This window comes from Mustela lutreola, chromosome 3 (genome assembly GCF_030435805.1).
Source record: "Mustela lutreola isolate mMusLut2 chromosome 3, mMusLut2.pri, whole genome shotgun sequence".
Classification (NCBI taxonomy): domain Eukaryota; kingdom Metazoa; phylum Chordata; class Mammalia; order Carnivora; family Mustelidae; genus Mustela; species Mustela lutreola.
Window position 1 is genome coordinate 170,170,155 of NC_081292.1, and position 15,038 is coordinate 170,185,192.

The 15,038-nt window shown below is 45.7% G+C and overlaps 1 protein-coding gene across 2 annotated transcripts in view; it reads right to left on the minus strand.

The window, feature by feature from the left end:
- Positions 1-15,038, minus strand: part of TRPM8 (transient receptor potential cation channel subfamily M member 8) — a 77,311-nt gene that overhangs the window by 34,234 nt on the left and 28,039 nt on the right. Inside the window, exons 9-15 of one of the 2 annotated variants that reach the window (XM_059167651.1) lie at positions 12,866-12,968; positions 11,653-11,771; positions 7,608-7,898; positions 5,756-5,851; positions 4,817-4,946; positions 2,680-2,825; positions 237-349 (exon numbers count right to left, since the gene is read on the minus strand). In XM_059167651.1, the coding sequence (XP_059023634.1) occupies positions 237-349; positions 2,680-2,825; positions 4,817-4,946; positions 5,756-5,851; positions 7,608-7,898; positions 11,653-11,771; positions 12,866-12,968 (998 nt within the window). Of the gene's footprint in view, positions 1-236; positions 350-2,679; positions 3,049-4,816; positions 4,947-5,755; positions 5,852-7,607; positions 7,899-11,652; positions 11,772-12,865; positions 12,969-15,038 lie in introns of those variants that run through there. The other variant, XM_059167653.1, reaches the window with a different exon arrangement.

The following is a 15,038-nucleotide window of genomic DNA, read 5'->3' on the forward strand; positions in this document are numbered from 1 at the left end:
ACAAATCCAAGCTCTGCCTTGGAAACTGAAGACATACCTCCACCGCTACCTATTTAAAAATCAAAACCAGGAAAAGCCAGAAAAGACCCCCAGCCCTACTGTGTAGGGATTCTCACGAATGTCATAAATGCCAGGCTTTATAGCCCTCTACATAAGAACGTGTACACACACACACACACACACACACACACACACACACACTCTTACACATACAATTATGTGTCTCGGTTTCATACCTAAAGGATACAAAGCCACAGCCAACCAAGGGGATAATGAACAAACACAGGATAATCTTCCAGTTCTTGGTGTCTCGGGAAATCTCTCCATACCATTGCTTGGAAAGAAAATTCTACAGGAAGACAAAGATAAAGGACGTGGGTCATTATTAATGCAATGAAATTCAGGATGGTATGCAACCTCTCTTCCCAGCCCTCGCACCCCCTCAAAATAAATAACCCTCCAAATTAAGGTCTTCTCCTTTGGTGTTAGTTACCTGGAGTCTACAGGGCTATGCTAAAACCATTCACAAGTCTGTCCGATTTTCAGTCCTTTCCTAACTTGGGTTCTGTGAACTTTAAAATAGAGGTTGTCTGAGGCCAAATTCCCGAAAGCCATGAATTTCAACCACCTCTAATTCTTCTTATGTAAGTTTAAACAAGCGTCTTTCTGGCTCCTTCCTCCTCGCTGATTGCAAATTCACACACCCGTCCAGTGCTACCTGCAGGAACCCCAGGATTCATTGCTGGAGGCCGACAGGTGAGAGGAACAGGGTGACAGCTGGCATCGCAACATCAGCGGGAGTTGAAATGCAGGAAAACGCTCTTCCCAGACCACCAACCCCGGAGAGATGGAATGGGGCGTCCCACGAAGGCGGGAATTAGAAAACTCAGGTTGCCTCCGAGACCCACACTTCATGGCAACACAAAAGGGTGAGCATAGACGCGTCCACAACAAAGAAACACACAGCTCTCAGAAACGGCCCTGTTCGTCGGAAGTGGTCTGGCGTGGATGCACTGGCTGGGAGAGCTAGGGCCCCTGTGCTGCATCAGACCTTCCCTCTCCCAGAAGTTGCTTCTTCCAGGGAGCCTGCCAGGCTCTGCCTAGGCTGCTGAGGCCAGGCGTGTGCTTGGCCCATGACGGGCAGCCGCAACAAAGGACAAACAGCACTTGGTGGGTCAACACCAACTTGTTTGCCACACCACGACAAGTTCAATACAGTCCCAGGAAGTCTCCATGGGGTTGAGCCCTGCAGAGCACAGTGGCAACTTTTAGCACACCCGTGTCTGCTTCCTTCCCTCACCGTTCTCACTGCCCCGGCGCCCACATGCACCTCCTAGGCTCACCTTCACAACAAAGAATTTAAATCCTTGCTTTGGGGCCTGCTTCTCGGGGAGCCAAACAAAGACAAGTATTACCCAGCCTTCCTCACTCTTCTCTCCTGCCAAGGTGGAGGAATACATCAAGCAGTATCACTAGCCCCCAGTCACAGGAGGCTCTCCCCTAGCTGGGGTTCCATAGCCACCAGCGACACCTGACTCCAGGCTGTAACCTGCACCCAGGAAGCCAGCTCCCTGATCCTATGTGTCTGGCCATGAGATTTCTGTGAATATTATTGAATTGGCATCTGGCTGAAACCGCTGGGACCGGTAAGCTCGGACAAGATCAAGAGTCAACCTTCCCCAGACCCCAAGCTCTGGGGCACCAACACGATGGGGCTTGGGGCCAAAGGAGCTGTGAGCAGAGTGTGGCCCTCCTTGGCCTCCAAATCAGCCCTCCGGGCAACCCTGATCCCAGTGCCAGCCTCAGTTCAACACGCTGATTATTGGCTTCAGGGTGTAATGGGAAGTCCACAAAACAATCAACATGGAACCAAATCTCAGTTCTGCTCCTTCTTAGCAGTGCAACCTAGAGAATGTTCCAGAACCTCTCTGAACAGCTGAGTTCTTATCAGTAAAATGAGATGACCTCCACTTCCACACATGCTATGAAGATAAAACACGATCACGTACATCATGTGGGTGACAGGTAAGTGTCAATCCACCCACATCTTCCTACTCCTCCCGGCTTCACACCAGACCCCTCCAACCGGGATTATGGGTGGAAAACCTCCCCTCAGCAAGCTGAGACACCCAGTGCAAACCACAGTTAGTTTAACTCAGTGGAGGAAACCTCTGGGCTGGCTTCACTCCATGTCGTGTTGGTTCCTCTAGTGCCATTACTACCCATAATAACTATAACAGGATGCACTGAAGTCGAGGGCTGCATCTGTCACATCCTATCTCCCCGAAACCCCCCAGCAACCCTTCCTTTACAGACAAGGGAACTAAGGCTCAGAGAGCTTGTATGCCTTGGTCCATCACCACACACATAACTGGAGACACAGTAGACTGAGCCTCAGATGTGGGATCCAGCAACTCAGCCCCTAAGTATGGTGCCGTACTGGGTGCTTGGTGGAAACTCCAAGAATACTCTTTCTCCTGCACTGTCTCTTGAAGCAAGGGTCTCTACCAAAGCCTATGTGCTGCCATCTCCTGGAACGTCCCTCAATTTTCCCTGCTTGGGTTCTTATATCAGAGGAGAAGATCTGCTTTTAACACTCTCTTGTTCAATGCCACAAAGAGCATCTGATGCAAAGGGCCCATCTCTGAAGGTGATGTTTGGTGACTGCACGCCATTTACCTGGACCCCAGGCTGGGCGATGAAGTGCTGGTCCGTGGCCTCCACCGCCAGCTCTAAGCAATTGCTTCCGCCCCAGGCTTCACAGGAGTACACTAGCAGCTGCTCCGCCAGGTCCTCGTCGCTGCTGTAGCACTCTGTGAACAGCTCTGCGGAGACATGGCCACCACCAGAGGGAGGGAAGCCAAGCCGGAGGCAGAGATGGCAAATACACAGACTGGGCCTGCCCCGCCCCCACGACCCAGCCCTGACTTGGTGAAAAGCCTGGTTTCTAAAAGGCAGAGAGAATGCCGGCATGGTGTCATCCTCCGCTGAACAAAGGGGGTTTGGGGGACACCACGCCCAATGCAGCTCCTGATCGCTGCAGGGGTCTGTAAGTGCCCACTGAATTGAGCTGCATGGAACACACGGAGCTACCCTCCTTTTGTGGGGCTCAGCCCTGGGGAGAGACGCAGACCCACTGCTTCCTTTCCCAGAGCAGCTGATCTCCCTTCATTTACATTCTCCGCCTTGTGGTGAGGGCTTTTTGCCTCATCAGACACCATGCGAACCAACCAACCAAACCAGTAAGTGTAAGAAACACTGACCTATTGTTTTAAAGGTGTGCTTACACTTCGAGACCTAATGCTAGAAATTGAAGTATAAATCCTCCCGGGAAATTTTTTAAAAGTCAAAATACTTGAGATCCATTTTCTGAGTTTAATCAGAAATTAATAAAATATCTTTGAAATGTAATATATTTTGAAAAGCGATTGGACGCCCTTTTGGCAACACAGAGAAGCCAAACGCGTGAGGCTTTTTTTTTTTTTTTCATTACATGAGACAACAAAGTTGTGTGCAATTTTGCAGCTTGCCCCATTGCAAACTGAAAACTCCCAAGTGAGAAAGGAAAAACTGAGCAGGCCCAAACTCTCTGTCTTCGGGAAGCAATCGTTCTGAGTTTCTCACGCTCCTGCTTGGTCCAGACCGTCTGGGCAAACCGCACTGACAAGCTTTGTTCAAGGATGACTGAACAGCAAACAGAAGACAGACATTCCAGAAGGGTAATGTTTAGCAGTGCCTCTCTCCCATTCCATTCCAGGTAACGAGCAATCACGCCCTGGAAGGGAGCATGGGCGGGTCACCTGCAGCCCCAGGAGAAGCCCCAAGTCTCCTAAACTTTGGGGGAGCTGCAGGGCAGGCAACAGAAGCCTTTAGTCATGTCACTCCAGGGGAATGAAGGCATGGGGAACCAACCCAAGACGCTGCTCTGACTGCTGCCTGGACCCTTAGTAATAAACCATCTGCATCTCTGACCCAGTGGTGTAGGGTCTTCTCTCTATGAAACAGACAGGCTAACTTGATAACTAACAGATAAATATCTCAGATCTGGGGGCGCCTGGGTGGCTCAGTCATTAAGAATCTGCCTTCGGCTCAGGTCATGATCCTGGGGTCCCGGGATCAAGGCCCACATCAGGCTCCTGCTTAGCAGGAAGCCTACTTCTCCCTCCCCCACTTTCCCTGCTTGTGTTCCCTCTCTTGCTGTGTCTCTCCCTGCCAAATAAATAAATAAAATCTTAACAAAAAAGTCTCAGATCTGTCATAGTTTCTCAAAAGCATCCTAAAACACTCCTTCTCTGCCCCCAGACTGTGGTGCTGAGTTTCTTAGACCTAGCCTGTGTGTGGCCCTGGCAGTTGTGGGATGAGACACCCACATTGTCCTGCGTCCATTCTTTTTTTTTTTTTTAAAGATTTTATTTATTTACTTGAGAGAGAGACAGTGAGAGAGAGCATGAACAAGGAGAAGGTCAGAGAGAGAAGCAGACTCCCCATGGAGCTGGGAGTCCGATGCGGGACTCGATCCCGGGATTCCAGGATCATGACCCGAGCGGAAGGCAGTCATACAACCAACTGAGCCACCCAGGCATCCCTCCTGCATCCATTCTTGAAAACATCAGTAGGTGGTACAGCCGAGAGGTCTTTGGCTTCTGCCACAGCATGCACACCCCTGATCATGTGGTCTGCAAGCCCTAAATCATGCCAGAGAGGGGAGCCTGGACATGCCTCTGACCTCTGCCACCTGGCCTATAAGTACAACAGGTGCATGTGTGTCTCAAGCCACGTGGGTGCCCACTGTGGTGGCCCATTCCTGGAGACTCACCAACTGCACGGGTCTCGTACTCATTGGCCAACTCCTCAGACTCCCCTGCGGCATTGATGTCACTCTTCACCTTGGCCAGAGTCTTCAGAAGCTTGCTGGCTCCCAGGGCTGCCAGAGTGCAGCCCCTGGTCTTTTAGATGGGTGGATAACGTTAGTTAATTCATAATTCCTTAAAGTGGTCAAGTCAACATTAATGTCAGGCAAGGACAAACTCTTGGCAAAAGTAAGAAGTGGTGAAATCTGAACCATTCATAATGATTCAGAATAAACTTTGCAATGTACACAAGATAGTCTTGGCCCTGAAGATACAGTCTTGAATGTGGAATTAGCATATAAAAATAAAATATCAAGATAAATGTTGTGAGTTGTTGATAGCATGAGACCTGACTGCCTAGCACCAAACTGTGGCAGCTCAAAGAGGGGAAGAGTGGTTGAGGACACGGGAGAGCTGATGATGTAGTTAGTAAGACTGTGCTCATGAACTCTATTCTCAATATCCAACTTTATGTTCTAATAATGGAGAATGTAGCTTCTACACAACGAACATAAACCATTATGTGCTAAATCACAAGGAAAAACATCTCAATACATTCCCCAAAGCAAAATTTATACAAATCCTACTTCCTATCTCTAACACAATAAAGCTAGAAATTAATTTTTTAATTAAACTTAAAAACTGTCTCCACTTGGAAAACACATACACACACCTCAGAAGCAAGTGCCTACTGGGTTGCTCACCAAGCACAGCTACCTTCCAGGGACCTCCCCTCTCAATCACGCCTCCATCGACATGGAAACAGAGGCACAACCGTATTCACTTGACACAAGACATCCTATTTTATTGATGATGTCTTGGATTAGGCATGTGAGTTTTGAGGTCAGAACAACCACAACAAAGCGAGCATTTGGGGTAAATTTGGCACAGGCCCAGACATTTACCTGCTCCCAAATGACCTTGGAGAGTTCCTTCTTGTTCTGAAGAATGGCCCAGATGAAGAGTGCTTGCAATGGGTGCCGAGTGATAGGAGACACGTCCTGCAAGGAATTAGTGTGTGGTCAGCGTGCAAATAGAATATCCCCTTAGTAGATGCACTGGCATAAGAATAAAAGCAGGTGTCGGGATGTCCAAGGGAGCACACCAAGCATGGAGGGCTCTGTATATTAGCATAGGAATCCAGTTCAACAGCACAGTGATGTGACTTTCATCACTTCAACTTACTGGGTAGGATAATTTGTCAAAAATTTCTTACCTATCATAAAAGACAACATATGACCAGGCAGAAAGCCACAAAGGGTAGAAACATGTGCCAACAGTAAAAACTAAACAATTTCTGGAAGGTTGAAGAATTCCTCTCATCACATAAATCTGTTTCTCATCTTAAAAAGTCGCTCTAGGGTACCCAGGCGGCTCAGTGGGTTAAAGCCTCTGCCTTCGGCTCGGGTCATGATCTCAGGGTCCTGGAATGGAGCCCCATATTGGGCTCTCTGCTCAGTGGGGAGCCTGCTTCCTCCTCTCTCTCTCTCTCTGCCAGCCCCTCTGCCTATTTGTGATCTCTGTCAAATAAATAATAAAATCTTAAAAAAAAAAAGTCCCTCCAACTAAGTTCTAACTTTCCTACAGCTTAAGTTCAATAATGACAATGTAAAACTTTGCTTCTTTCTTTGTTCAAACTTTTGATTCCTCATACATGCAATGGCTGCTACTCAGAATTCCCTATCTTCTGATATCTTCTTTCAACTTTTCAGATTGAAAACAACATCTCTACTCCTTCTAAACTCCCCTATAGGTTTTAACAAGATCCAAAATGCTTTAGGAAGAATTATGGATACTGCAAAGGTTTTTAACACAAATAGCGTCAAACAGAAGCTTTTCTAAAGAGTTCCAATTCCTTCAAACAACTAACGCATTTAAATTTTTGTAATGCACCCACATGCATACATTAAAATCCTAAAATTATAGGAGATAATTACCTCATTTGAGTTTTCACAGAAGCAACAAGAATTTGAGATATGTAGTTGATTTGAGGGGTGATCCCAGGAAAACCCATAGGATAGTGAGAAAAGAAGATAGGAAAAAAGGAACCAATGGAAAGGGTGTGTTATCAACAAGTCATCACTCTCAGTAACTAGAGATTACTACCACTAGGGAATCCTGGGAGCCAGTGTAGAACACATGCCTCAGAATTAGCTCCTCCAAGTGGGGGGGGAGCTGGGGTATTTATACACCAACTGCTGGTATTGATAGGACTCCGACCAGAACAAACCTTCAGCAAAGAGTTGCAGGTGCAGGCATTTGGAAACTTGGCCTGCTGGTGGTTGAAACACAAAGACCTGAGAGAATTCAGGTTGTACCTCCACAACAGAATCCCAAATGGAAACCTGGATTAGCCCTTTCAAAATATTCACTACCCCTTTTATCTACAAAGGAAAACTTGGCCGACCTTTACATGGGCAATTGATCACACCCAAAACCAAAAGACTGAGACATGAACAGGGAGCCATTCATTTGTCCCTCTTCCTAGTCAGATGCCTTCAGAAAGTGTGTGTGCCACACCGAGAATTGCAATGAAGAAAAGCTGCAACAATAATTTGAAGTATAGCACAGAGCTTAGAGCAAGATATCTGACTACTCACCAGGTAGACTCATTATCTTAAGTAAAGGCAGTAGCAAAAATTAACAATGCCAACATGCTACCTACTTTATGGCAATAAGGGAAGAAGTGGGAAAGATGGAGGTCGAGATACTTTTTGTGGGAAGACTCAAAAGGAGACAACCCGCCCTGGTACCTACGTGAAATTCTACATCTATGTCGTCCCTGCTACTTCTGTCTTCCTTCCGGAAGCCTCTCCGAAAGTTAGCCACCAGTTTCCAGACAAATGTGAGGAGGGCATCATTATATGAATTCTTGGCAATCTGCAGGTTCCGGTAGACAAGGGTGCTGAAGTGGTTGGAGAAGAGTTCAGTGAGGACGTCATTGGTGAGAAACTTCCGCAGGTTCAATCCGTTCTCCAGAAAGAGGCGGACAAACTTGGGTCTGTCCTTTATAAGAGCCGTGAACATGACTTCTTGAAGGTCTGCAGACTGTGGAGAAAGCAGAGAGGAGACTCAGACCACATGGTCAGCCAAGGAAGTAAGAGTAACTTCAATTTCTCTTTTAATCCTTTTTGGGGAATAAATTTTATCTTTTCAGCTCTGACACAATGTTGGATCATAGTTCAAACGGACAGGGAAGTGGCAAGGCAGAGTCTTTGAAGTCAGCCAGATGTGGGTTTGGAGGTGACCTGGCCTCCTGCTACTGTAGAGAAGAGAAGAGATAATTACTCGGGGAGAATGTTGGTCAGTAATTCATGCCAGCGCCTGGCATGCAAGAAGCACCCGGGACAGTGGGGCTCACCCCATCTCTCTGAAGTCTACAGTAGACACTGACTGTGAACCAATGGCCAGCCTGTTCACTCTGCACCTTGGGAGCTGTTCCTTCCAGTCACGTACCACCCTGCCAAGGGCTATCACGTTACATCGCAGTCAGTCACTGGGACCCTTGACAGTTACACTTGGGTATTATTTATCTTTACCTCCCCTTTCCAGGATCCCTGATAAACCTATCCCGTAGGAGCTTATTGAGACTCTTATTAAAGATGATTAGTGTTTACCTCAGACACAAATGAGTGGGCAACAGGCCACACTAGCTTTTATGTCTTCCAAAATATACCTCAGAGTTGGGTTCAGTTGCCAACATTACCACTTAGAAGGTTCATAAAAATCCCCACATCACCAGCATTGAAATCCAGATTTAGGAGGGGAAACCAGAAACCCTGACAACACAGACAACCATCATCTAGAACCAAAGGGCAGCTGCTTCTGGGACCTGGAGTCTCTAGTCCCCCAAATCCCTGTTACTACACACACACACTCTCTCTCTCTCTCTCTCTCTCTCTCTCTCTCCCTCTCTCTCTCTCTCTCTCCCTCTCTCTCTTCATTACTGTCCACACAGCCCACTCCACTCCTGATGCTAGCCTGACCCCCACTTTCGGTGAATATCCTCTGCCAAGGACAGCACTGTTTCTGCCTCACGATAAACTCCTGGGGATCACACATTGCCTAGACAGGAATGGTCAAGTCTCTCGTAAGTCCCTACACTGTTGTCCAGGTGGGGTAGGAAAGGAAAGGGGTGGCTGCCCCACGGTGGCAGAAGGGAGCTGCACCTTCTCCCCAGTCTTCAAGGCAAGTGTCCCATTGCCCAGCATTTCCCATATCCTTCTAGATCATTTTCCTTTCTCTTGGTCACACATTGGACAGGGCAGTGGGCCCCAAACTTCAATCAGAGTCACCTGGAGGGTTTATTAAAGCCCAGGTTGCCAGAGACTTCTTAGAATTTCTGCTGTAGCAAGTTGACATAAGGTCTGACAATTTGTGTTGCTCCCAAGTTCCCAGGTGATTCCCGTGCCACCACCGGTCTTGGTGGCGGGAACCACTGTCATATGTGGAGAAAGAAAAGCTTTGTATTCAGACACATCTTGGTTTCCAGATCCTGGTTCTACCATTACCTACATGCGTGACCTAGAACAAGGCTGTCTCCAAGCCTCAGTTTGCTCGTCAATAACACAGGCGCTTGCCGGGGTGAAAGAGCTAACACAGGTCAAGGTCTTTGCAGAGATTTGAGGTCAGAGAAGGAGTACCAAAAAATATCAGTAGCTCTTGATCCGCTGGTACCCAGGGAGACCTGGGTTATTAACCAGCAGAATGAGATCATCCCTGCTAGGGGTTGGTAAGGGAGGGGCAAGTAAGCTAACACCATGAACCTGCTTCGTGCGCTGTGAAAGCTTACACAAATATCACCATGGCTTCAAAGGCTTTTACCTGTTTTTCAACAAATACATACAGAATGTTTCATATGTGCCAATGTCCTAAGTGCTTCAGAAACATGATCTGATAATTATTCTAACAGCCCAATCAGGAAGGTAATGCCCTGATTCTATGACCATCACCTCCGTTCTCAGATGAGCGGTGGTGTGTGGGTACATGTTTAACAACTGCATCTCTGGGAGAAGATCATAAGCCCTGATTTGTGATACCTGCCAATTCCTGTGGTGCCAATGCTCCCACTGTGTCCCATTTTCAGCCACCACTGTGACCTCACTGAATGCAGAATTGGGAATAGACCTGGGGAAGAACCTACTTCATTGGCTGGTATTTCCAGCATGAAGATACAACAGTTATAAATAACTTCCAGAGCATGCATAGTAGCAAATTTTGTAAAATAATTAGAAAGTAATGCGTTTTGACTATTTCTTGCCTTTGTTTTTAAATTTAAAAATTTAATTCTGAGTTTATATAATTTAATTTTTTAGAGTGACTGTATTTAACAACTGACTCACAAAATCTCTGAATCCTTAGCAGTCAGCTCTTGCACGCCAGTATGAACTGACTCCAACACACCACCTATAGGGAAATTGGGGTACGGAGAGGAAAAGTGACTTGCAGAGGCTAAGACACGCAGAGGGGCTGGGTCTGCGGTCTGTTCTCTTAGCCATTATGCCCTTTACACTGAACTATCTTCAGTAGAGTTAATACAATTAGATGTACCATTCAATATATGCTTAAGTTTATGTTTATTTGCACTACCTGACCTTACTTAAATAGAAGATCTCACACACAGGGATTAATTTACAAATCAATTAACTCAATCTACTTATAATTCTACCTTCTCTCTACTTACTAAAGCCTTGCGGCGTGCAATAGGGTTCATTCTACCACAAAGACCAAACACAACATAATGTTTGCTAAGGGAATGAATAATTTAAAAATCCATACACCATAAATAAAATCTTTAAAAAAAATCCATACACCATTACTTTATTTGCATTACATTATTAAAATTGGTAATGTGGTCATATGAACCAAGTCTTCATCTGATTCTGCAACGATGGGCCTAAAAGTGTTTTCCTGAGCCTCATATTCAGAATGAATGTCATGAGATACACGAACTTTCTGATCTTCACATACGCATATAAAATTAAATAGATTTTCACTGCCCACTGATGACTTAGACTGATCTAAAAGAGTAGAAGACAAAGCACCGTACAGCCTCACAGCTCCCAGGGTGACAGGTTGTAATTCTTCCTACTGAACAGAGCTCCTAAGGCTGATTTTACTTGAGCTGTACACAAGAAGACACTGCTAAAAAATGCAGTGCTATATACCTCTGATCAAATTAAAAGTAAAAAGAATCAGTCTACTGAAAAAAAAAACCATAACTTTATCAGAAAATACAATTTCCATACTGGAGGTGATTTTCTGGCCGAGAGTCTAGAGTCTCTAGCTCTAAGACATTCACTGTGTGTCTTCAATGAAGTTCTTCTACTTTTCCCTTAGGAATCTCACTGCTGACAACCCTTTTATCACAGGTTGGCTGGGGAGATGGGGCAGGGAGCAAAATGAGCACCACTGTCTTGACTAGAAGTAGTTGAGCTACTTCTGATAAACCCTTTTCAGCCATCGTGTCCATATTGTCCCCATAAGTTGTCCCCATCAGCTCCGAGGAGGGCATCTGTACCTCTGCACCCAGATGGAGAGGCACCTCTCATGTTGGGACCATGGGCTGTGAACGCTGGATGGCGTTAGTGGACTGATATTTTCTTCCATGAGTTCTTTTGTTATAATCCCTTGACTACAAACCTACTAAGTCCATGCAAATGTCCTATATATACTACGGATGAGGAAAGTGACGGCTGGCACCAAAGGGGACTCTGCAAGATCTCTGCAAGATCTGGTATTGAAGACCTAGCAAGAAGTGAGTCAGACCTGACACAGGCCTAACCCAGGAGAGCTTTTTTACCTCCCATCGGCGGTCATTGGTGAAGATCTCGTCACTAGCGAGGTCCAGTTGGTTCCACTCCAGCAGAAGCTTCAGCTGCCCATTCCAGTTATCCTTATCTTGTTCATTGGTGCTAAAGGCTGTAGGAGGACAGGGGAAAAAAGCAACTCAGCAGAAAAAAAGAGTCAGAACCATCCCATGGCCACTTGTAAGGCAGATTCTCAGCACATTCCCTTCGAATCAGACATTCAGAACTGTCATTTTACCCACTTTTCTACATATTGTTTATTTTACTCACTCTTGTCCATATTCTGCATGTCCTAAAGCATATAATGAAGATCAACTCAAACCATAATAATATCTTTCCATTTCATATCCTAATGGTGCAATCGTGCTATGTTGATATTTTCCATAGATTCAAATTCCATGAATGTTGCATTTCAAGGACCGTATCAGACTTATATAACTCTGAGTCTATGAAATAATGAGTCATATTATAAAAATTTTCTAATGTCTTTTCCAGAGCAAATGTATTCTGTATCTATGTATCTCTACAAATAAATCCCTTTTTAATAAATACACTTACAACCAGATTTCTGGCAAACGCAATAAGAATAATTCTAATAAATAGTTAATGCTTAAATCACATTTCCTAGTTCCTTTACCCTAGTCTGCATACCTTACGTATACTAATCAGGTGGCTCGACTATACATGGTCTTTGCCAAGGATCAATTTACTTCAGGTAACTTCCACCTTAATGGATTTCTAAGACTGCAAAGATCACAGATGAGAATTTCAAAACAGGTTCATTCATAAGTTTCAGGAAACTTGTAAATTCCTGAAACTAAATGCAAAATTATTTGTGTGAAGGTGTGTGCGTGGATGCACATATATGTGAAGACCTAGGACAAAGGCCTATCATAGCTTTTTTCCACCTCCTGAGACTCAGATGAAAATTTTAAAACACTGTTACAGACAGCACTTTGGAGAGTGCTGGGATTAGATTTGGCCACTATTTTAATGACATAAAAATTCTTGTTCTATTAAATACATTCAACCAAGGAGGTTAACTCAGCAGGCCACTAGTAGTTATTCTGGCTTCCAATCTGTGATAACCAAAATTAAGTATGAGATTATATTTCAATAAAGCTGTTCAAAAAATAAATGCAGGGCATTAGAAGCCACAGAAAGCAACACAAAGCTAAAACTTCCAGAGGAGCTATTTTTACTCACCTTTATACAAAGCATAGGAAATAGCATTGCTCACAATTTCATCCCCAGCTTCTTCCATTTTAATAACTGTTAATAGGTGAGAACTTTCGAGAATTTCTTTGAGCTGGCAAGATTTAAAGAGCACAGTTAGGCAATTGATTTCAGGCATAAGGAGCAAAAATGTCTCTTTTTTGGTGAAGAACCTTTTATTCCATTCTTTTTTTGAAGACTGCCTATAGGGGTGATCTAGACACCCTTCCCTCACCTACGGTGCCTGTGCCCATAACACCTAAGCTCTGAATTGGAATAATAAGTCCTTAGCCACAACGAGAACAAAGTACTGGTTGAACAAGTGCAACACATGAGAAAAAGTTCCTATTGAAGAGCTGAGACTCAGGGACTAGGGTGAGTGTAAGTGCATGTGTGTGAGCATGTGTGAGTGAGTGTGTGTGAGTGTGTGTGTGCAAGTGTGCGAGTGTGCATATGTATGTGAGTTGTGCATGTATGAGTATGTGCATGCATATGTGTGTGTGCATTGTGACTATGCGTGTGTGAGTGTGAGTGTGCATGTGAATGGGAGAGTGTGCATGTGTGAGGATGCATGTGTGTGTGCATGAGTGAGTGTGCTTATGTATGTGTGTGCATGAGTGAGAGTGCATGAGTGTGTGTGTGTGTGTACACATGCACACACGTGTGACATGAGTGAATAAAGGAGAAAAGAACAACAGAAAGCCACAGAAACCATCCAAGTGTGGTCAGGAGGGCTTAACCCGTAGGAAGGAGAATTCCAGTGCAAACAATAGCCAAGAGGACTTGGTGACTAGATAAAGAAATAAGGAACTTGTTATTCTTTGTGAAATTTCTGTAATATTTCATTTTAAAACCCGATCCCAAGGCTTCAGATGTCGTTGAGCTTGGCCAGAGCTTACTGAGACAGAGCTCCTCTAGAAGAGGAAGCCAGCCTGGTTTTGGTTAACTGGGCTCCAGGTCGGGGATAGGGGCTCTGCAACATTTGAAAACAAGGATCTGGAACTATGGAGAGTCTCGCCTGGGCAGGGGGACAGAGGTCTTGGGCCAAGGTGGGAGGGTGGAAGCCGGGAAGCCATGCAACAGATAAGACCTTGGATTTGAATGTTAGGAGGGACCATTCCGTCTGCATTCTCCTGGGAAGGCGGAGCTGGAGACTTTCGTTCGTGGATGCAGAGTCCAGGAGTGACCAGGAAATAAAGGAAAACCACAGGCTGCACACTGAGGGCAGCGGGAGGGGGTGTGAAGGGAAGGGTCCTCTCTGCATGTGGGCAGCCCTAGCTCAAGCAGAAGGAAAGGGGTCCAACTAGAAATGACAGGCAGCGGGTGGTGGGGCGCCTGGTGGCTTAGTCAGTCAAGCATTCTGTGTTTGGCTAAAGCTGCGCCTGGGGTCCTGGGCTCCAGCCTAGCATCAAGCAGCATCCAGCCCTGCATCCAACCCCACATCAGGCTCCCTGCTCAGCAGGGAGTCTGAGTGTCTCTCTGCTCCTCCCCTGCACTTGTGCCCATGCTCTCTCCCTCACTCTGTCTCTCAAATAAATAAATAAAATCTTTATTTAAAAAAAAAAAAAAGAAGAAGAAAGGAAAGGGAAAGGAAAAGGAGAGGGGAGGGGAGGTGTGGAGAGAAGAAGGAAAGGAAGGGAAGGAATGACTGGTAAGAGGGGTCCATGTCCCAAGAGTCTGGACACAAGTGAGGGTGGGCAGCACAGATGAGGTTTTCCTTCCAAACAAAAAGGAAGAAGGAGAAAGTGAACATGGATACAGAGTGAACTGATGAGACCCAGGGACAGCTTTGGGGAACCCTATCTGGTCTCCACCCTGAAACCTCCCTCTTTCCTCCTTCAGCCCTATCCCTGCACTGCAGCCAGCATGAGTTTTCCTGAACACAACTCACCACATCTTCATTCTGTTTCAACCTTTTAGTGACTTCCCATTCCATTTAAACAAGACCCAAATCTCAAAACAGTGTTCAAACAGCTGCCTGGCCTGGCCCCTCATAAGCTCTCCAGCTTTCATTCAAAAACTTCTACCTTCACTGACTTATTCCAGGGCCTCAGGTAGGCCATGCTTGCCTCACACCTCAGGACCTTTGCACATGCTGTTCTCAATATTACAATCCCAGTTTTCACCCCACTGACTACACAGCCTTCAGATCCCACATCACCTC